Source organism: Equus caballus, chromosome 10 (genome assembly GCF_041296265.1).
Source record: "Equus caballus isolate H_3958 breed thoroughbred chromosome 10, TB-T2T, whole genome shotgun sequence".
NCBI classification, from domain to species: domain Eukaryota; kingdom Metazoa; phylum Chordata; class Mammalia; order Perissodactyla; family Equidae; genus Equus; species Equus caballus.
The window spans coordinates 28651175-28673684 of record NC_091693.1 but is presented as its reverse complement, the minus strand read 5'-3'; the positions used below and the strand labels follow the sequence as shown (position 1 = coordinate 28673684).

General features: G+C 51.8%; 1 protein-coding gene across 4 annotated transcripts; it reads right to left on the bottom strand.

Moving 5' to 3' along the window:
• Window positions 1-14435: 14435 nt before the first annotated feature.
• Window positions 14436-22439, bottom strand: ZNF446 (zinc finger protein 446). 4 transcript variants are annotated; one of them, XM_023651546.2, is made up of 7 exons: window positions 19609-22439; window positions 18230-18610; window positions 17952-18153; window positions 17486-17580; window positions 15831-15915; window positions 15595-15684; window positions 14436-15459 (listed from the first exon to the last, which is right to left on the bottom strand). In XM_023651546.2, exons 1-7 carry the CDS (start codon window positions 19960-19962, stop codon window positions 14891-14893), a joined length of 1776 nt encoding a protein of 591 aa, XP_023507314.2. In that variant the 5' UTR covers window positions 19963-22439; the 3' UTR covers window positions 14436-14890. The 4 variants fall into 4 exon arrangements, with proteins under 4 accessions (XP_023507314.2, XP_070081214.1, XP_070081215.1 ...); XM_070225113.1 differs by lacking the exon at window positions 17486-17580; XM_070225114.1 differs by lacking the exon at window positions 17486-17580 and having other exon boundaries at window positions 18398-18610.
• Window positions 22440-22510: the final 71 nt, after the last annotated feature.

Here is a 22510-nt window from a genome sequence, read left to right as displayed (position 1 = left end):
ATTGATAACCATGTCCTTCCTTTCCTTTATAGGAAGCCAAACCACATGGTTTGCTTCTGCTTCTTTTTGAACTTCATGTAAATAGAATCATAGTTGATGCTTTCTTTTGTTAAGATTTTTACTTTTTTTCCTTTTTCTCCCCAAAGCCCCCCGGTACATAGTTGTATATTCTTCGTTGTGGGTCCTTCTAGTTGTGGCATGTGGGACACTGCCTCAGTGTGGTTTGATGAGCAGTGCCATGTCCGCGCCCAGGATTGGAAACACTGGGCCGCCTGTGGTGGAGCGCGCAAACTTAACCACTTGGCCATGGCGCCAGCCCCGATGCTTTCTTTTCTCTCTTGCCTGTTTTGCTCAGCATCATTTCTGGAGTTTGTCCACGTGGAGCTGGAATCTGTCCCCTGTGTGGCTATACAGTGTTCCATCGTAGGGCTAGCCCAAGCTGGTCCACCCATTTGGCTGTTGACGGGCATTTGGGTTGTTTCCCATTTGGGGCTATTATGAACACTTGCCTGCCTCTCCTGGAGCATGGGTGTTTCTCAAGGGTTGCGTCTAGGAGTAGAGTCCTGGGCCATTGGCTGTGTCTGTCTTCAGCTTTATCCACACAGCAAACAGTTTCCATAGGGGCTGTCCTGTTTTACATTCCCACCAGGCATATGTGAGAGTTCCAGTTGCTCAGCATCCTCACCCACACTTGGTATTGTCATACTTTTAAATTTTATACATTCTGGTCAGTGCCTAGTAGTATTTTTCCATTTCATTGTGGCTTTTATTTTTATTTCCATGATGACTCATGATAGTGAGCTCCTTTTCATGTGCATATTGTCATCAGGATTTCCTCTTTTGTAAAAGTCTTGCCCCATTTTTCTCTTGGGGTACCTGCCTTTTCTCATGGATTGGTAGGAATTATTATTTGCTCTGGATGCTAGCTGTGCATATCTTCTCCCTCATTCTGGCTTGCCTGTTTCACTCTGTTTACGTTTGATGAACAGATGCTCCTAACTCTTGGCACTACAATTTATCAAGCTTTCCCTTTATGCTGAGTGTTAGTCTGACTAGGAAAACTCTTTTCCACCTTGAGATCATGAAGGTAGCCTCCTGTGTTGCCATGAAAGGCCTCATTGTTTTCCTTTCACACCTAACTCTTTATGTGGATGTCCCTTTTATGAAACAGCTGCTCCTTCCTCAAGCTCTGCAGGGCTTACTCTGGCACAGGACAAGAGTACGCTTGTAGGGGCTGGCCTGATGGCGTAGCGGTTAAGTTCGCACGTTCAGCTTCTTGGCGGCCCAGGGTTCGCCAGTTTGGATCCTGGGTGCGGACATGGCACCGCTCATCTAAGCCATGCTGTGACAGGCGTCCCACATATAAAGTAGAGGAAGATGGTAATAGATGTTAACTCAGGGCTAGTCTTCTTCAGCAAAAAGAGGAAGATTGGCAGCAGTTAGCTCAGGGCTAATCTTCCTCAAAAAAAAAAAAAAAAAAAGAGCCCACTTGTGTGAGAGTCCATGGCTGGGCTCTCTCTTCTGTCAGTTGCATTGGGTTTCTTCATCTGTCTGAGTTCTGACGACTGCGTCTTGCTGACAGGCTTGGAAAGAGACTCTGTACCTGGTGGATGTGGTGATTATCTTCTCACACCCTCTCATGGTCTCCCAAACAAGTAGTGGGTGAGCAGCTGGCTCTGCAGGTCAGGGGGCTTTTTGTGCTTCTAGGTCCCAAGGATGGAGGACAGAAGTGCCGTGTGGACCTGGCTGCCTATCTCTGAGCCTGCTCGCTCTCCTCAGGCACCTGCCCTGGGCTCCAGGCTTGCAGCACCACCATCTGCTTCTGGCCCTTTGCAGGTACTTTTCCCTCCACTTGGTGCCCTTACCACGATCCTGGGTAACCTGTTGATAAGAGTGTTTTGTATCCTGAAGCCTTGGGCTGTATCAGTGTGAACTCTTGGGCATGGGGAGCTTAAAACTAAATAACTAAGGTCAGCCATGCAACACTCCATGCCTACGTGACTGAACCCAGCAAAACCTGGATACAAAGGCTCAGGTGAACTTCCTTGGATGGCAACACTTTGCACATGTCACACATTGCTGGGAAAATTAAGTGCTCTCTGTGAGATTCCACTAGGACAGGGCACCTGGAAGCTCATACCTGCTTTCTCCTGAACTTCACCCCATACACCTTTCCTCTTGCTAACTTTTAATCTGTATCCTTTCACTGTAATAAACCATATCTATGAGTATAATAGCTTTTCTGAGTCCTGTGACTCCTTCTAGTGAACTATCGAGCCTGAGGATGGCCTTAGAGACCTGGGCACGCTGGGTGACTGGTTGAACCGGCTAGGCTCAATTTCTCCAAGCTCTGCTCTCCATCTGCTATCATCACCCTGGCTTCTGAAAGTCTGTGGTGGTATCCACTGGGAGAAGTGGACCATGTATCTTCCAAATTATTACAAGGAAAACCCAAACACAGAATAAGAACCACAAGAACAAAACATAGGCCACAAAGTGGATAAAAGTAATAAAAGATACCTTAAAACCAGAAAGCAAGCACACTATTCTGCCACACTGAGACGTGCTGGTTAGACGGTTTGTTGTTGTTTCAGGTACCACTGAGAGGGGCAGAAAGTTAATCTAGGACACACTTTCGGTCCTAAACTACATCCAGATCTTAGAGATGTTAAAACGTGATACAGGGACTGGCCCTGTGGCTGAGTGCTTAAGTTTGCACACTCTGCTTCGGTCGCCTGGGGTTTTGCTGGTTCAGATCCTGGGTGCGGACATGGCACCGCTCATTAGGCCATGTTGAGGTGGCGTGCCCCATAGCACAACCAGAGGCACTCACAATTAGAATATACAACTATGTACTGGGGGGCTTCGGGGAGAAGAAGGAAAAAAAAGATTGGCAACAGACGTTAGCTCAGGTGCCAGTCTTTAAAAAAAAAAAACACGTGATACAATCTGTGTCTTAGAATTGATGAACTATGGTAGGATAAGATGCCCAAACTGAAACCAGACAAATCTGGTCTTATTTATTATAAATAAATGTGTAAAGGGTAGGCTCACCTGTTACAAGATAAATCACTCAGGAGGTTCAAGGCTCTGACCTCCCCTTCCAGCTGAGATGGTACCTCCCACCATAGCTGTCCCCAGACTCTCAGCACCTGTAGGCCCTGGCATCCTTCCCTCTCCCCTGAAGCCCCCTCCTGTCTTCACTTCTCTCCAGCGGCAGCCCCACCTCACTGCCTCTGTCCTTTGTCTAATCCCAGAGGAGTCTTCCAACCTCTAGAACAAGATAGAACACATTTCCAGCCACCTAACCCACTTCTGGACTCCCTGGGCCCCTTCTAGTTGGTATCCCCCAAAAGTAACACTATTCTGACCATGGATTACTTTTGCCTGTTTTTGAACTTATGAATGGAATTCCACAGTGTGGACTATTGCATCTGAGATTCAACAGTGTTGTTGCACATAGCAGTGACTTGTCATTGCTGTGTGCGTGGTATTTCACTGCATGGATATCCACAGTTTATTTATCCATGTTGGGTAAGTGTATCAGTCAGTGTCCAGTCAGGAGGCAGAAGCCACACAGTAATTTGAACAGGGTAAATTTGATATAGGAAGTTATTAACTATAACTATTAATTATAACAGGGGAATTAATGCTGAGAGAGAGTGCCCAAGGTAGGAGTAAACTTTAAAGGTGGGAGCTCTTTCCTCAAGGTTGGGGTTCAGAAGGTGTGTTTGCAGCACACTGGGTGGCAGAGAAATTCTCTGGGTTGCCCAGGCTAAGCAGAAAATGCCACTTTGGTGTGGCAGTGGGCCAGGCTAGACGTAGGCCTGCAGAGGGAGTTAAGGTGGCCCCTGCAGGTTCAAGGCCTACAGCATGATGTGTCTGATGGGAGGCCATTAGGAACCTGCTCACCAGCAGGGCAGCTTGGGGTGCACAGTATCTGTGTCAGGAGGGCTGCAGTGAGGCTCTTACAAGGCCAGGGCCAAGACTGCGAGCTTGCAAGAGAACGCTTGCTTTGGCCAGAGCACCTCTGGACGTCCTCCACATGCCCTGCTGCTGTTATGCAGTAGCAGGAAGAAGAGAAGAGAAACAGGAAGACTCTCTTCTCCTGTGGTTTCCCTCTGGTGCCGTCTTCTGACAAAGCTAACGATGTGCTGACTGCAAGGGAGAAATGCCTGCAGGGTCCAGCCCACTACCACAGAGCAGGTAACAAGGGTAGACATGGAACTGAAAGGAAATAAATTGATAACTGATGCAGTGGGCTTTGGGTTGTTCTCAGATTTTTCGCTTTTATATATAGTTGCTGTAAACATTTTGCCATGTCTTTTGGTGCACATAAGCACTCGTTTCTGTTGGGTGCATTCCCTGGAGTGGAATTGCTGAGTCAGAGTGTACATATGTTTAGCCTAGTAGATACTGTCAAAGTTTCCCAAAGTCATTATTTGCTCCATTTCTTTTTTTTTATAAAAGATTTTATTTTTCCTTTTTCTCCCCAAAGCCCCCCAGTACATAGGTGTATATATTTTAGTTGTGGGTCCTTCTAGCTGTGGTACGTGGGATGCCACCTCAGCATGGCCTGATGAGTGGTGCCATGTCCATGCCCACGATTTGAACCGCCCAAACCCTGGGCCGCCGAAGCAGAGCACATGAACTTAACCACTTGCCCACAGGGCCGGCCCCTACTCCATTTCTTATTATAATAATTTTATTGAAAAACTGTCTATCACATTTCATTCATCACAACCTACAGGCCAGTTTTATGCTTTGGGCCATGAACAATACTAAGCCTATTAACAATATGTGGTTGTGTTAGTTTTCTATTCTGTGTAACAAATTATCACAAACTCAGTGGCTGGAAACCACAGCCATTTGTTAGCTCACAGTTCTGTAGGTTAGGAGTCTGGGAGACCTCAGCTGGGTTCTCTGCTCAGCATATCACAAGGGCGAACTCAAGACTTTGGCAGGGCTGGGCTCTTATCTGGAAGATCAGGGAAGAATCTGCTTCCATGCTCATTCAGGTTGTTGGCAGATTCCAGGTCCTTGTGGTTGTGGGACTGAGGTCTCTGTTCCCTGGCTGGCTGTTGGCCAGGGGTTGTTCTTACCCTCTAGAGGCCGTCTGTGGCTCCCTCCATCTTCAAAGCCAGCAATGGTGCATCAAATCCCTCTCGTGCAATTCTTTCTGACTTCCTTTTCTGCAACCAGCCGGAGAATACACCAAGCTTTGAAAGGGCTTATGTGATTAGGCCACCGGGCCAGATCATCTCCCTTCTTTTAAGGTCAATTATGCCAAATAACATAACTTAATCACAGGAATGATAGCTGGTCATTTTCACAGGTCCCAATTCCAAACTTCCTCACCAATGCTTGTTGTTGGGGTTTTATTTGCTATTTAAGATTGAGCAATACATCACATTTTTTTTTTAAATATTATTTTTTTTCTGCTTTATTTCCCCAAATCCCCCTTGTACATAGTTGTATAGCTTAGTTGTGGGTCCTTCTAGTTTTGGCATGTGGGACGCTGCCTCAACATGGCCTGATGAGCAGTGCCATGTCCACGCCCAGGATCCGAACCGGCAAAACCTTGGGGCACTGCAGCGGAGCCCGCGAACTTAACCACTCAGCCACGGAGCCAGCCCCGTTCACGTTGTTTTAATTTGTATCATACTTACTCATGTTGGCCATGTTATGAACACTGAGCAGAATGCCAGGAACGGGGTATGTGAACGCGGCAGGCAGGCCCTGCCTTCACTGTGCAGGTGTTTCCCTGATTACTTCTGAGCATGTGTGTCTTCACTGGTTTGTCGGCCAGCCAAGTTTCTTCTGATGTGAATTACCAATTCATAGCCTTCCTCCACTTTTCTATCAGGTTTTTAGTCATTTTACTATTGATCTGGAGTTAAAAAATATTTTGTTTTTTTGTTTATGTTGCAAATGTTTTCCTCCAGTATTTTTCTTATCTTTTATCTCTGTTCATAGTATCTTTTCTCACATTTAAGTTTAATTTGTTAAACTTATCAGTTATTTCTTTAGTGATCTGGGTGCTTTTTGTGTTTTGTTTAAGAAATCATTTTTAGGGGCCGGCCCCATGGCCGAGTGGTTAAGTTTGCGTGCTCCGCTTCGGCGGCCCAGGGTTTCGCAGGTTCAAGTCCTGGGCGCAGACATGGTACCACTCATCAGGCCATGCTGAGGTGGTATCCCACATGCCACAACTGGAAGGACCCACGACTGAAAATACACAACCATGTACTGGGGGGCCTTGGAGAGAAAAAGGAAAAATAAAATCTTTAAAAAAATATATCATTTAAAAAAATAAAAATCTTTAAAAAAACCCAAAAAAGTGGGGCTGGCCCCATGGCCGAGTGGTTAATTTCGCACGTTCCGCTGCAGGCAGCCCAGTGTTTCGTTGGTTCGAATCCTGGGCGTGGACATGGCACTGCTCATCAAACCACGCTGAAGCAGCGTCCCACATGCCACAACTAGAAGGACCCACAATGAAGAATATACAACTATGTACCGGGGGGCTTTGGGGAGTAAAAGGAAAAAATAATCTTTAGAATATATATATATATCTCATTAAAAACATCCTGGTATTTAAAAAATCTGCAATTTAGTTTTGAGTGTGTGAGGTGAGAATCTATTTTCCTTCCATATGGGAAGCCAATTGTTCCAACATTTAGTGAAAGTCTACGTTGTCTTCCCTGATTGTCTTCACATGCACCAAATTCCAAAGGGTTTGTTTCTAGATTGGTCTAGTTGTCCACCTCCTGCACCAATACCACACTGTTTTAATATTATGTAACTTAACAATGTTTTTACCCAGTAAAGCAAGCCTTCCCTACTTGTCATGTTTTTCCAAATTGTCATAGCAATTCTTGGACTCTCCCACATGCATTTTAGATTCATTTTTTTGGATTATGTATATTTAAAAAAAGACGCTATGGGATTTTTTTTTTTTTTTTTGAGGAAGATTAGCCCTGAGCTAACACCTGTGCCCATCTTCCTCTACTTTTTTATATGTAGGATGCCTGCCACAGCACGGGTCCACAAACGGTGTGTAGATGCGTACCAAGGATCCAAACTGGCGAACCCCAGGCCACCGAAGCAGAATGTGCAACCTTAACTGCTGTGCCACTGGGCTGGTCCCAACCCTATGGGATTTTTAACTGGAGTTGCACTTAATTTATAGGTTGACTTGGAGAGAATGGACATATTTAATATTGCATCTTCTGATCCATGAACATACTATATGGCTCCAGAGAGTCAGGTCTTTTATGCGCATTCCTTGTTGTGACACTTGCAGACTGTCATTTAAGGCTGCCAATGATTTCATTGTACAGGAAGTACTGTAATCATTTTAGTGAAATTCCTATAACTTAACACTTAGGGTTGTCCTTTCTTCCCCCGTCACAAACAACACCTGCAGTGTACACAGACCTTTGCACCCTTTGTTCTCATCCCTTTATTTCCTTAACAAATGAGTGCGAGTGTGCCATGCCACTTCTTTCTCTCTGGCCTGACAATCACAAACAGACATACTTATATAATATGTAGAATTTGTTTGTTTCTCCCAAAATTGGACCACAGAATATCATATCTTAAGGGAACCTCTCTAACTCATTAGATCTAGACCGAGTCCTTTTAAATGCTGCATGACATTCCAAGGTGCAGCTGTCCGCCAATTAAACAGCCATTCCTATAAAGGTGGCATTCAGGTTTTTGTTTTTTTTTTTTAAAGATATTAGTTTTCCTTTTTCTCCCCAAAGCCCCCTGGTACATAGTTGTATATTTTTAGTTGTGGGTCCTTCTAGTTGTGGTATGTGGGATGCCACCTCAGCATGGCTCGATGAGCAGTGCCATGTCCATGCCCAGGATTCGAACCTGCGAATCCCTGGGCCACTGAAGCAGAGCGTGCGAACTTCACCACTCAGCCAGGGGGCCGGTCCCCCAGGTGTTTTTCTTTTTTAAGTTGGGTCTTTTCTTGCTTCTAAACCAGGTCGCAGTTAGCATCCCTGAATACATCCTTTTGTACTGATGTATTTCAATAGGATACAGTCCAAGAAATGTTGCTAGATTGGAGAGTCAGTTAACCTAAAAATGTTAACAGGTACCACCAGTTTGCTTTCCCAAAGGCTGCAGCAGGTCACAGTCCACTGTCAATGCCAGCAAGGAGTTTTGCTGCCATTACAATTTTCTGCCACCTGGTCAGGTAGAGTCACAGCTCATGGCCACTTTAAATCCCATGTCTAGGCTTCAAGTGACAGGGACATTGGTTGTTCCTCCTTGTGACTTGTCCATTTGTGTTTTGCCAATTTTCTTTGAACATTTGCTTTGTTCTTATCAATTTATGGGAGTTCTTTATCTTTTTTTGGATATTAACCGTGGTGTATGTACAGATTTGTTGCAGACTCTTTTGATCTTGTTTATGTATCTCTTTGCTATACAGAAATCAGAGTTTATGTAGTCACATGAGATTATCCCAGCTTCATAAAATAACTAGATGGATTTCTGTATCCCTTGGGCTTCTGTTGTAGAAAATGTATTTCTGCTAGATTTTTAAATGTGTTGCCATAGAGTTGCTCATAATATAAATGAATGTGTATCTCTTATATCTCTGATGTAAATCTCTTCAGTGGGTACATATTACTCCTTTTTCATTCTTAGACTCATATGCTTTAGCATCCGCTCTCATTTCTTCACTCAGGTGCAAAATGGTTTAATCTATTTTATTTACTGGTCTTTTCAGAGTGCTAGATTTTGGGTCTTTTGTTTTCTGTGTCATTGGATTAGGCTTTTTTTTTTTTTCTGCTTTATCTCCCCAAACTCCCCCTGTACACAGTTGTATATCTTAGTTGCAGGTCCTTCTAGTTGTGGGATGTGGGATGCCACCTCAACGTGGCCCGATGAGTGGTGCCATGTCCGCACCCGGGATCCAAACCCTGGGCCACCGCAGCAGAGCGCGCGAACCCAACCACTCGGCCACGGAGCCAACCCATGGATTGGGCTTTTAAGTTTGTGTACTGTCCCTGCCTGTGGAAACTTCTGCATTAACAAGCTGCCAGAGCTGGGAGAGAGATGGGGTCCATAGAGGCTCTCCACTCAATGGGCCACTGAGCTCACCTCGCTCTGAGAGGAAAAGGCCTGAGAACTTGCTGGGCAACATGATTTAGGAACCACATTCATCTTCACTCTGCCATTGTTTCATGACTTTGGGCTTTTACTACAATGTCTCCTACACCCTAAAATTGACTTGGGCCTGAGAGCCCTAATATACATTTACAAGAGAAAAAAGCAAATTCTGTAGCTCCCAAAAGACTCAATTTTGGCTGTCAGGAAGACAAAAACCAGCAAATAGATTATACAGCAAGACACAGTCTAATTTGGGATTTTCTTCTTGGCCTGGCAAATTCACCTGGCAAGAGTCAATTTGTAGGGAAATATCGATACCCTTCTTTGATCCAGAGTTCTTTTCAGGAGACTATCTTGATTGTCAAATAGTTTACTTTTTTGTCATCTTATTTCTAAATTTATTGGATTATGATTAGAAAGGTGGATCCCATAAAATCTCTTCATTATACTTCACATCCATTAGCATGGTTATAATAAAAATGACAGACAATAACAAGAGTTAGGGAGGATATGGAGAAATCGAAACCCTTGTACCCTACTAGTGGGAATGTAAAATGGTGCAGCTGCTTTGGAACACAGTCCTCAAAAGATTAAACATAAGTTATGTCTGAGCCAGCAATTCCACTTCTAGGTTTATACCCAAGAGAGATGAAAACATGTCCATACAAAGACGTCTGCGGGAATGTGCACAGCAGCCTTATTCACGGTAGTCAAAAAGTGCAAATAACCCAAATGTCCATCACCTTAGGAATGTATAAACAAATGTGGAAAGTGCATACAATGGAATATGATTCAGCAACAAAAAAAAGAATGAAACATTGAGATATCTACAGAGACAGAAAGGAGATTAGTGGTTGCCGGGGGCTGAGGGGAGGAAGAGTTGGGGATGGCTGCTAATAGGTGTAAGTTGGGAGGAGTTGTGAGAAGATGTTCTAAATTTATGATGGTGGATGCACAACTCTGTGAATATACTAAAAACCACTGAATTGTACACTTTAAATGGGTGAATTGTATGATATGTGAATTATATCTCTATAAAGCTGCTAAAAATCTCTACGTTAGGGGCCGGCTCCGTGGCCAAGTGGCTAAGTTCGCGCGCTCCGCTGCAGCGGCCCAGGGTTCGGATCCTGGGCGCGGACATGGCACCACTCATCGGGCCACATTGAGGCGGCATCCCACATCCCACAACTAGAAGGACCTGCAACTAAGATATACAACTGTGTACGGGGGAATTTGGGGAGATAAAGCAGAAAAAAAAAAAAAAAAGATTGGCAACAGTTGATAGCCCAGGGGCCAATCTTTAAAAAAAAAAAAAATCTCTACGTTAAAACTTAACATTTTATGATATTTGCATTAATTTTTTTTTTTTAGAATGTTGCACTAAACTGTTATCTGTCTTGATGGCTGAGTTTTTTGGCATCCCTTCAGGCGGTGCCTTGCTTACCTCACTCAGGCTCCAGCCCTGCTCAAAACCTTGGGGCATGTGGTGCCCTACGTCTGGAGTGCCTTCATCTGGTATCATGGCTCCCACAGTGGTCAGCCTGCACCAAGGGGGCCCACCATTATAATACCTCCTATTCATCTGGCCCTAGGGTTTTGGGGATGGATGAATACACGACACGTGACCTTGGACAGATGAAATGGACAGCAGTCTATTAGATGTATGAACTCACAGCCTGGGGAAGAGGACACCTCATGCCATGCAGGGTCATAGGGGGCTTGCATTTGGGAACCAAGTGAACAGACTACAGGAGGCAGGCTTTGTAGTAACAAGAGGCCAAGGTGGCCCCTGGTTCCTGCTGCAGGATGTGACTAGCCTGTTTGAATAATTCTTCAGGCTGAGAGGGAACTGAAATCTGCTGCTCAGGGATAAGCAGGAACTGCGCCCAGTCCCTTGGCCAAGGAGCGCTGTTTGACATGGGGCTCTTCTCTGTAGGAGCAAGGTGGGGAGGGGAGTTTGCTGTTTGCCCTTCGAGACTCTCCTGGTTTCAGGTGTTAAGGCAGCACGTAATATTGGGCCTTAATTTTAGCCCTTAGACACTACACCCACAGATGCTTCCAGAGTCAGGCAGACCCAGGTCAAATCCTGGCTCTTTAATCACCAGGCCATCTCTGGGGCTGAGGGTGGTGGAGTGTGTCTTGGCCCCAAGTAGGCTTAACCAAGGGGTAGTGGCTAAAGAAGGTAAAGGGGGTGCTGGCCCAGTGGCTTATTGATTAATTTCACTTCTACAGCCTGGGGTTCATGGGTTCAGACCCTGGGAGCAGACCTACACACCACTCGTCAAGCCATGCTGTGGCAGCATCCCACATACAAAATAGAGGAAGATTGGCACAGATGTTAGCTCAGCAACAATCTTCCTCAAGCAAAAAGAGCAAGATTGGCAACAGATGTTAGCTCAGGGCCAATCTTCCTCAAAAAAAAAAAGTTAAAGGGGCCTGAAGGAAGACCCAGGTGGGGAGGAGGAAAGACTCCTGAGGTCATCATGAGGATCAGATAAGATGCGACGGGGACCCAAGCAGCTGGAATGGGACAGGCAGACACCTCCCCCAGGCCTTTGCCCAGTCTCAGCCCAGGGAATGGAAGCAGCAAGTGGGTCCCACAGTAGGGGTGGCCTGGCCCAGTTCCAATGGGAAGAGGTAAATTCTGGAACCTATCCTGGAAGTTGACAGGCTGCTGAGCTGGCTCGGGTGAACGCAATGGGCAAACTGTCTAAGAAAAGCAATGGAAGACATCAACAGATATAATACATGAAAATTCAAGCCACTAATGACCAGATGCACAAGGAAGTGACAAATGGGGTGGCACATACCCTTTTCTTCGTGGAGGAGGAGGCAACATGAGCGAATGTGGGAAGGAGGGCTCAGCCTGACCACATCCACAGAAACAACACTACAATCATGTTCTGCCTCCGGAACTGAAGAGGACAGTAGAAAACAAGAATCTAGGGTGTCTTAACTGTTGGGGAGTCATTCTGGAGGGGAGGCAGACTGGCCCCATGTTTCTGGAAAATGCTTTGATGTAGCCATCGAGAATTTTAAAATCCCATGCCCTATCAGCTGACCTCGAGATAGGGAGATTATCCTGAAGTATCCAGGTGGGCCCAGTGTCATCACAAGGGTCCTCAAAAATGGGAGCAGGAGGCAGAAGAGTGCCAGGGTGATGGGTGATGCAGTGTGACAGAGTCAACTGGCTGCTGCTGGCTTTGAAGACGGAGGATGGGGCCATGAGCCCAGGAACACAGGCCAACTCTAGAGCTGGCAAAGGCAAGGAATGGATTCTCCCCTGGAGTTTACAGAAGGAACGCAGCCCTGCCGACACCTCCATTTTAGCGTAGTGAGACTGTCTAACTTCTGACCTCCAGAACTATGAAATAATTTGTCGTTTTACAGCAGAAACAAAAATTAAAAAGAAAAACCCCATGCTCCCTTAAACTCACCAATCCCACTTTGGGAGACTTATTCTGAGGAAATAGCCAGAGCTGCATCCGAAATGTGTGCTCAGGAGCATTCATACAGCACAGGGCACCGTGGGGGTGGGGGGAACAAGGAACTATATGGGCTCGGCAGAAGTGACAGTGCCTGCGAGAAAATGGAATTTTTCACCCAGGCATTAAAAAACATGTTGTGTTTTTAATAACACAGGGAAATGAGGGAGTGAGAAGAGCATGATTCAAAATGACATAGTCTCTCTGGAAGCTTTATAAGACAAACACCCTGAGTGTGAACACCTAGAATGAGCACTGCCATGAGGCAGTGGAATTAGGGACCATTTTCATGATATTCTTTGCTCTCTGGTATATTTCAACTTTTTCTAAGTGAATATAAACTACTTTTAGTTACGAAAAACATTATTAAACAACTGCCTGCCCACTCTTCCTCAGTGTAGTGCTCCCCTCCATCCCTCCGCCTTCCCTGTGGGGTTTGCACCCTCTCAGAGCCTTCACCACCTGCCATGCCCCCCACCCCACTTTCCTTTCTGGCCTGGGTGTGGCTTGAACCCATGGGCACTGCTCCATCCTCTTCCTCCATGTCCCCAGCACGGATCTCACCTCCTGCTTACCTACCAGATCACCTGCCCCCAGCTCCACCTCCAGTCTGGCCATGCTTCCCCAAGCAACAGATGAGTAGGTCCTCAGAAGACTGGGGACAAGCCCCCTCTCCCCCCAACCCCATGGAGACTTATCCCTCCCAGCTTTAGGCTGCAACAATGTCCAGACCCCCAGCCAGGTGATCCCCCTAGGCGGCCCCTCCCCTGCTTGGGTAGCCATGGCCACAGCCACCCTCAACACCCACTCCCCTCATGCGTGTGCCCGAGGCTGCAGAGGGCTCCTTCGTTGTGTGCACCTGTTTCTGGAAACCATCCTTCATGAAAATGTCCCTAGTTTTTAGAGTCGAAAGGAGATGGGGAAGGGTGCTGAATAACGGCCCCCAGACATCCATGGTCTAATCCCTAGAACCCATGAATATGTTATCTCAGACACAAAAGGAATTTTGCTGAAGAGATCAAGTGTGAGGGTGGGGACTGGACCAGATGTGATGGAGAACCCTGAGACAGGGAGATTATCACAGACTACCAGGTGAGCCCTAAATGTGACCCCAAGTGACCTTGTAAGGAGGGGGCAAAAGAGTCGGAGCTAGAGATGGGAGCATTAAGACAGACTTGACCACTCACTGTTGGGCTTTGAAGATGGACAAAGGGGCCATAAACCAAGGAAGGTAGTGGTCTCTAGAAGCTAGAAAAGGCAATAAAATGGATTCTTCTCTAGAGCCTTCAGGAGGAACCAGCCCTGCTGAGACCTTGATTTAGCTCTGTGAGACCCATTTCAGAGTTGTAACATAATAATAAATTTGTGTTGTTTCAAGCCACCATGTTTGTTAGAGCAACAATAGGAAACTAATACAGGGCATTGGCCAAAGTCCCAAACAACTGCCCAGAAATCCAGACCGACCTCTGTGGGCAGTAGGCAGCTGATCCTTTGTTCTCTTGTTTTGTGACCGACTGACCAACTGCGTGGGCTGTGGGGGTGCAGCCCTCACGCAGGCGTGCATGGCTAAGTGACACGTTTATGGCCCCTTTTCTCAGAGGCCACCCTTGTCCATCCATATTGGAAAGGAAGCTCCCTTAGTGTCCACTCAAGCTGGGATTTGAGAGGTCAAAAGAGAACACCAGGGAGTGACGTGGGCAACCAAGGAACAAGGTAGGCTGGGGGTCCAGGACTGTGGGCCCTTCTTGTGGGTATGGCTGCTCTGTGGTTCCAGCTGATCTTGTGATCAGCAGAAGCCAGAAATGAGGATTCTTATGCAAAAACTTCATTATAAAAGTGGTATTTGCTAAAAATCTAAAACGCACATAGAGGGCCATTAGTCTTCCATCTGCCTGCAAACAGAAGCAGGCCATGCTCTCCAGGGTTTTCCGGCACCTTCCACACACAGACCTTGGCCCAGCCGCTTTCAGGTGTGGGAAGGGGCAGTTTTTGAGCATCCACCAGGGGCCAGGGAGGTCCCAGGGGCAGGGAGAGTCGTCAGCCTGCACCATGTCACAGGTGGGGAGCTCGGAGCCTGGAAGTCACCTGGCTGCCACTGGTCAGCGGTGGATTGAACCCAGGCCTCACTCTAGATTGGGAGGGGGGGCGGGGCGCTTCTTTTCTTTGCACCCAGGTGGCTTTTTTGGGGGAGACTGAGCCAGGGGCAGGGGACCCCCGGGAACTCTGATTGAGTCCAATCTCCCAGACTGAGGCCGAGCAGCGGGCCCCTGAGGCGAGGCTCAGGGGGCCTCGGGCCGATGGCTCTTCCTGTGGATGACCAGCTGGGACTTCCAGTCGAAGCCGCGGCCGCAGTCTCCGCAGAAGTGGCGCCGCTGGCCGGCGTGGCTCTTGCGATGGATGACCAGCTGCGACTTCCAGCTGAAGCTGCGCCCGCACTCCTCGCACGCGTAGCTCCGCGGGCCCGGGGGCGCGCGCCGGGGGTGGCGGGGCGCGCCCGGCTCCCGGGGACTCTGCGGCGGCTTCTCCGAGGCCCCGCCGGCCAGGGCCGGCACCCGTGCGCCCGCGTGTGTGCGGTGGTGGATGACAAACACCGACTTCCAGTCGAAGCCGCGGCCGCACTGTTCGCACGTGTAGGGCTTCCTTCGCGGGCCGCCCGGCTCCGGCCGCGCCCCCGGGGCCGCGGGTGCGGAGCGCGCCGGGGGCATCCCCCGGCCAGCGGGCCCCGGCGACAGCGGGGCGGGCGCGGCGGCCCCGGACGGGCCCTCCCAGGCGCCAGACGCGGGGCCCCGTAGCGGCCGGGCCTCCGGGCGGCCGGCCGGACCCTCGCGGGGGCTCTCGCTTTCGTCTCCTGGGGAAGGAGAGGCGGCACCGGGTGGCCCCGGGCCCGCGACACTGGCCAGTCCCTCCCCCAGGCGCGAGAGGGCGGGCCCAGCCCCTGTCCCCGCCCCCGCCCCCGGGAACGCTCACACTGAGCCGCACTCACCCGTGCGCAGGCTTCCTGGGCCCTCGGTCCCCGCACTCAGCGCCCGCGGCTCCGACTCGGCCGGCGCCTCCCGCCGCGGGGGCGGCAACCCTGCCGGGCGGGGCGGTCAGCGCCAGTGCCGGCCGGGGCGGGTCGGGGCACTGGCCAGTGGCAAGGGCGCCCTTGGGAAGGCGGGGGAACGCGAACACGCGCTGGAGGCGCACAGGGAAGGGCCTGGGGGCGCGGCCGGTCCTCACCTAGGGAGACCACCGTGCCATACTTCTCCAGCATCGCGTCCCAGTACAGCTCCTTCTGAGACGGGTCCAGCAGCCCCCACTCCTCCTGCGGGGACGCGGCCCATCACCCGCGTGCCCCTCGGACTCGTGGTCACACCCTTACGGCCTGGGGGCGCGGGCAGGTTATCTAAGGCTATAGACGAAGCTGAGATGAGACTGTGTGCTGTTGGGGAAGCAGGGCCGGGGAGAGAGCTGTCCTTCAGCTCACCTGGATGGAGCATGCTGCCAGCACAGTCCCCTCAGCTGCCCCACCCCACATGCTGGCCGGACAGATTGAAAGTGAGGACCCCTGGATGGGTTTTGTGGGCGGCTGAGGCAAGAACAGATGTGCTGACCCCATTCCTGTGCCTTGAATAATCTGTGCTGCACCGAGAACAAAAGGCCAGGGAAGTCGAGGAGACCCGAGCCACCTCTTCGCCAAGCCCACATTACAAGAGTAACAGATGTTCCTTGGGGAGCTTCCCAGGGCCTCAGCATTCCTGGAGGTGGGGACCTGGCTGTGGGGAGATGGGGAGGTGGAGGGACCAGGGAGCACTGGAGTCAGGAGGTGTGGCCACACAGCTCAGGACAGGGACCAGGAAGGGACCAGGTGCGTGGGTTGGCTGCTACCTATTGCCAGAGGGTGAGCTGGGCCCAGGCTTTGTGGTCGCAGGACCTTTCAGCTTCACCAAGAGATTCACTCCCTGCCCGTGGGGTCTGCCCTCCTCACCTCCCAAAATCCCATCATCTGGCTTTGCTGGGTTGGGAAAAATAATCCTGACAGACATGCCACAGTGACTCCAGGGGCAGGAAGGAGGGCAGGAAGGCGGCAGCCACACAGAGCCACAGCCCGGATGGTGCTGCTGGAGAAGAGGAGGCTTTGGAGGGTATGTGGCCTCCTGCCCCCCTCGGTTTCCTTCTGTGCCATCAGGCTGTAGAGGGAGCCTGGGGGACTTCTCAGCCTCCAAGCATATCTCAACCAGCTCTTCCGCCGGGGATGCTCCTGAGTGGCATGGTTTAGGAGCAGAGCTGCTAGGGGAGGACAGGCCTCCTGCTCCCCACACTCAGGAACATGCGCTCCAGATAGCAGGGGCCTCAGCTGAGCTTCTATGGCCAGCTGGCTGCAGCTGGGGCAGGCTGGCCTTTGAGGAAGGCCCTGGGAGAAAGGGGGTTGCAGGCATTGCTGACAAAGAGCATCTCCATTCTGATCTCAGGTGTGTTGGGGAGACCAGACTGCTGTGTGGAGCTCAGGCTTCCTGCCAGCATTGGTCATCTTGTCCCCTCCCCACCTGCCTATGAGGCTTCAAATCCCCAGGTGCCAGCTCAGGACTGCTGGGAGCTGGAACCCCACCCTCTCCCCAGACTTCTCTGTAAGTGAGGAAGCCAAGCCTCATGGTTCCAGTCACTCTAAAGCCATGGCCTGAGGCAAAAATCCTTCCCAACCAGAAAGAAACCACTGGTTTGTTCCTCTGTCCCCTAGGACCTGCAAGGGGCACCCTGATGCCAACTCCACTTCTGGGCAGCAAAGAGCACAGGAACCACTAGCCAAGGAGACTGGAAAACTGGCAGGCAGAGAGTGGCCACCAGGGACACTCCCTTCCCACTGGGGTCCTGTACCTCCCACCTGGACTGCTCACCTGAATCCTGGGTGGGTGGAAGGACGCAGAGGCCAGTTCCCAGTGTTCAAGGCGCCCCTCATGGGATGGGGCTGGATTTGGGGGACTGGAGGGTGCTAGGAAGCGAGGCAGATGGGAGTCAGGGGCTGCCCATGTGAGCCAGGGCAGGTGAGGAGCTAGTGTTGGTGGTGCAGCCTTGGTCCTCCTTGGCCAGCAGGCAGGAGGCCACCATGTGTACCAGTCACATGACAGGCAGCCAGCCAGCCAACCCTTTCCTCCTACCACCCGGGGACCCAAGAGGGGAGGGTCTGCAGTTTGCAGACCCTCCTGGGTCCCCATCCCACCTAGGGACATCCACACTCCCTCTAGGAGCACACCCCCCCTCTGTCCCCCGTCCCAGCACAGCATCTCCTGGGATCCTCACCCTATCAGGGGATGCCCACACTCCCTCCAGGAGCCCACCAACCCCACTGTGGCCCCCTCTCACCCATCTCCTGCCTATCAGCATCAGGCTCCTCTTTCACGCTGCAGCTGAGCTGGGCAGATCCCTCCATCTGGGCGTCCTGTGGCTCCTCGCCAGAGGCTGCTTTGAGGGCCTCCACCGTCCCTGAAGTGGGGGGGCTCCCCAAAGACTCCTCTGTCTTCTGTGCTGCTGGAAGCACCCCTTGCTTCAGGACATGGGCTGTGATCTGAGGGGGAGAGGCAAGTCATGGGGGCTCTAGTCTTGCTGTGTTCCTCCAAGAAACCAACACCAGCCACACTCACCCAGTCCAGCAGCTGCCCAGGGTCATGCTGCAGGCCCTCGACCAGGGCTGCAGCCTCCTCAGGGCTGCCTGGCCGCTGTTCCCGCACCCAGGCCTGGATCTCAGGGGGAAGGGTGCCCAGGAACTGCTCCAGCACCAGCAGCTCCAGCATCTGCTCCTTGGAGCGCACCTCTGGCTGCAGCCACTGGCGGCAAAGCTCCCGGAGCTGGGCCAGGGCCTCTTGGGGACCCGCCACCTCCTGGTAGCAGAACCCCCGGAAACGCAGGCGTGCTGCCTCAGGCTCCTCCAGGGTGGCCAAGGAGTCCACGGAGGGCAGGCATGGGGGGCCCAGTGGGGATGGCATTGTTGTACCAGAAGTCTTCTTGGAGCCACCAAGAGGGACCTGCAGAAAAGGAAGGATCAGGGTACTGGCCAAGAGACCATGGCCAGGTAGGCAGACACGTGCAGAGGCCCAGCCCCAGGGGGCTGGGACCAGGACAGAGAGGACCCTTGCTTGGGGATGGGTGAGGCCAGGAAAGCTTCACGGAGGGAGGGGTCACAGGAGCTGGCTACTAAAGGAAACAGAGCAGGAGGGAGCCTTGTGGACGAATTCTTGGAAGCAAGTTGCCCAGTGGAGCTTCCAGGAAACTGCAAACATTTGGGTACAACAAGGGACTGTTGGAAGACGACGGTGGAGAGGTAGGTGAGGGGAGTCATCACGGGCGTCCAGGCTGAGGAGCCACGGAGGGCGCCCAGCAGAGCAGGGAGGGAAGCAGTAATCCGGAAAGAGGCTGAGGGACAGCCAGAAGGCGGTGGGGCTGTGATCTCATGGGCGGAGCCATGAGGACGGGAAGGTCAGCAGCAGGACATGGGGCCAGGCGGGGCATGTCTGTGCCCAGGTCTCCGGCACATGTTGACTGAAACGGGGCACCGAACGGCTGGCTGCAGGGACAGGCACTTCTCCGCCGTGGGTGGAGGCAAGGGCTGATGCGGACCCTGGGACAACCTGCTCGCTGCCTGACCACAGAGGACCGAGGATGACTCACACCGTCCGGACCGTGCACGTGAAAAGCAAAACAATACGGAAGCCACGAGTTGCGTGGACGCGTAAGTGGACAACTGGGTCCCGAGCCCGAAGACGGTCTGGAGTGAAACGCGCCCACCTGGGGGACTGTCAGACGGACTGGACCAGGCCTGACCTCTAGAGTCTGTCTCCCAAAGGAAAGGGAGGGAGGAGGTCTTCCCGGAGGAGGGGGAATAGTGTTGTGGCGGGAGGAGGGGCCTGGGCAAAGGCTCGGCGGCCGGGCGCACAGAGCACGTCGAGAGGTAGCGCAGGGAGCAGGGCCGACTGGGTCCCGGGGTCGGAAAGGCCGCGCCCAGCCCAGCGAGGCCTACGCTCACCTGGACCGCCGCGCCGGCGCCCTGAGGCCACTTCCGGTGAGTGGCACCGCGACCCCCTCGCCCGCCTTCCGCAGACCGCACCGGCCCGCCCCTCCGCGCGTTGCCCTGGCGACACCGCCCTGGCCAATCATGCGCCTGCGCAGAAGGCACACACACACACACACACACACACACACACACACACACACACACACACACACACACACACACACACACACACACCCCCCCCCCCCCCCCCCCCCCTTGGACTACGTTTCCCATGAGCCTCAGCAAGCAAGGACAGTCGTGGCCTCCGAAGGCACACACACACACACACACACACACACACACACACCCTTGGACTACGTTTCCCATGAGCCTCAGCAAGCAAGGACAGTCGTGGCCTCCGCCAGCGGACGGTCGCTTTGAGAGGCCTTTCAAGACTGAGAGGCGCTCCGTCCCTCTTAGAGGAGCCTGCAGAATCGCAGAGTTTGGGGATTTCCCTCCCCTCACTGGTGGCCGCTTTTTCTTTATATCCGAGCCCTTCGACTCACCGACTGCCGTGATGGACGGTACCTTAGAATCCTGCGCATGTGCACAACGGACCCGGTTCCTATTGGCGGGCGAGGGGAGGAGTGGGGAGTACCGTGTCCCTTCGGCCAATCAGAGCTGGTACTCCGCCGAGGCTCCTCCCTCGACGCTCTTCCCGAGGCTTCCTTCTCTTCGTCCAGCAGTCCCCTTGGTAACCGTCAGAGCACATCCGCCCGCCTCTCGCTATCTCCAAGGCAACGGCCGGAGCGTAGCCCTGTCCGCCAGGGAGGACGGAAGTGGCTGCCTGGGTAGTGTAGTTCGAGACGCCTCCACATGGTCCCAGGAGGCAGCGACGTCTGGCCGGGAAGGCGGGCCTGATCCGTGGGTTTCCTCCTCCATCTCCGGGAATTTCTCTAGTGAGGAGGGTGCTGGGGACCTTCATTCTTCCTCTGCTGAGCCCCCTGCGGACTTGCTGGGACACAGAGACTCGGGTGGGCACCCATTTACTGATGAGGAGACTGTCCCATTATTTATACCCTCAGAATCTCAGACATGTCTTCAGATATCAGTATTGCAAAGTGAGGGATGCAGGTTTTGGTCTAGGTTTATGGGATGTGCTCAAGCTTTCATTTACTTTGGGGACCAGAACAAGTAAGGGTGACTTTTATTTTTAGATTATCTCCATAGGCAGTGTTATCGTTTTTAAAATCTGACTGTAGGACGGGCTCAGTTTTGCTTCCAAACATCAAGTGGCTGAACCATGACTTATTCAATCCTAAATTGCATCTGCCTTTTTGGTTTCTTTGGATGCCTAGGAATCCCTGGCTGCCAGCTCCTGATGAAGAGCAGTGATCTTAAACACTGATGGGAAGCTCTGAGCATGTGCGTGGCTGGGGCTTGTCCTCTTCCCAGTAACATCATCAGATTGGGCTTTTTTTTGTGGGGGCTTAGGTCTTTTCTTTGGGACTGTGGGGATGCCCCAGAAATGACTCTACCGACATCCACTGTGTGAGGAGAGAGCTGGGGCTCTAACAGCTTCTCCAGTAGCTCTCCCCAGCCATCTTTGTTTGAAGTCTCCCCTCCCAGGGGGCTGCTGGTTTTCAAGCCTCCTGGAGTTCTGCAGTGTAAGCCTGGTGGGACCTTCCTCCACTTCTCCCAGTGCCAACTCAGTATTTGGCTTTCCCTAAATCAGTCACAGCTCCCCATCCCCTCCTAGCTTCAGAATGCTATTGCTGTCGACTCCTCCTTCATCATCTTGATCCAGAAAGCACAGGGACACTTTTATAGTCACAGCCTGTTCAGGATTAAAAGCAGAAGGGCCAACCTGGCAGGACAGGGCCCAACATGACCACAGAGGTTTGGGGGAGGACAACTTAGGGGCTAAAATGTGGGGGAAGGCAGGTGCTCATGGTTGGTGTTCCCATAGAAACAGGGGTTGGGGGGGGTCACTGGCCAGTCCTGGGATGGGGACCTGTGGATTCAAGGAGGGTGGAGGAACTCAGGGATAGCGTGGTCCAAGCACACAGGTGGGAGGCTAAGTGAAGCAGGGAGGCGGCCAGGGGGGCGAAGGGGACATAGGAGGCAGGATAGGGCATCAGTCCAGCTTGAGGGACTAGGAGAGCTCAAGGTGAGAACTGGGCTCCAGGAGTTTCTGTTCAAGGTGCAGAAAAGGTTGCATATGACTCAGTACCCATTTGCTGCTTGATAAATGTCTTTGCTCCTAAACTCCATGGGGGTCCCCAGAAGAGTCCTCTGTCAGCCGGGGCGAGGGGGGGGTGGTGCTGTCTGCATTTCACAGCTGTGCAGACCGAGGCTGATGAGCCTTCTTAAGGCTCCCTCTTGTAGGTCAGCCTGGGGGAAGGCGAGATGGGGGTGAGGCCAGCATGTGGACCGGAGCAGAGGAAAGATGAGTCTAGGAGGAGTGGACAATGGCTTGGATGACCTGCTCTTGAAGGTTCTGCATGACTCCTCTCCTCATCTCCATTTCTCTCCTCCCTGCAGGAACTTATAAGGTTTCAGGGCCAGGTGATTACGTCTGGCCTTGCTGGCAGGTGGGGAGTGGGGGCATCATGTCTGAGCTTATTGTGTATGGCAGATGGCTGCCAAGTCTTAGAGGTAATGGGCCTAGAGAACCCACTGGGCCTGGGGTCAACCTTTCAGGTCATCTCACATGACCCCTGCCTCAGATTCCACAGCCTGGATCCACAGGCTCATCTAGTAGAGCTGCTGCTTGGGGCAAACCCACCCCATCCACCCTGCCTAGGTCTCCTGGCTGTCCCCTACTCACCTCTGGCTGCCAAGGGGACACAGGTATCTCAGCCTCTCTGTGGGCCACAGACAGGCTGCATCTCTATCCTATGGCCTCTCAACGGGACCCAGGTTGAAGCCAAAT

What these genes read in the sequence shown, in the direction of transcription:
- ZNF446 (XM_070225113.1), bottom strand. Translation starts at nt 19,962, where the DNA reads ATGGGAAACGTAGTCCAAGGGTGTGTGTGTGTGTGTGTGTGTGTGTGT. An exon ending in GCGCCGGCGCGGCGGTCCAG is followed by an intron (nt 18,611 to 19,608) that starts GTGAGCGTAGGC and finishes CCTTTTCTGCAG; the next exon opens with GTCCCTCTTGGTGGCTCCAA. An exon ending in CCCAGGAAGCCTGCGCACGG is followed by an intron (nt 15,460 to 15,594) that starts GTGAGTGCGGCT and finishes CTCCTTCCCCAG; the next exon opens with GAGACGAAAGCGAGAGCCCC.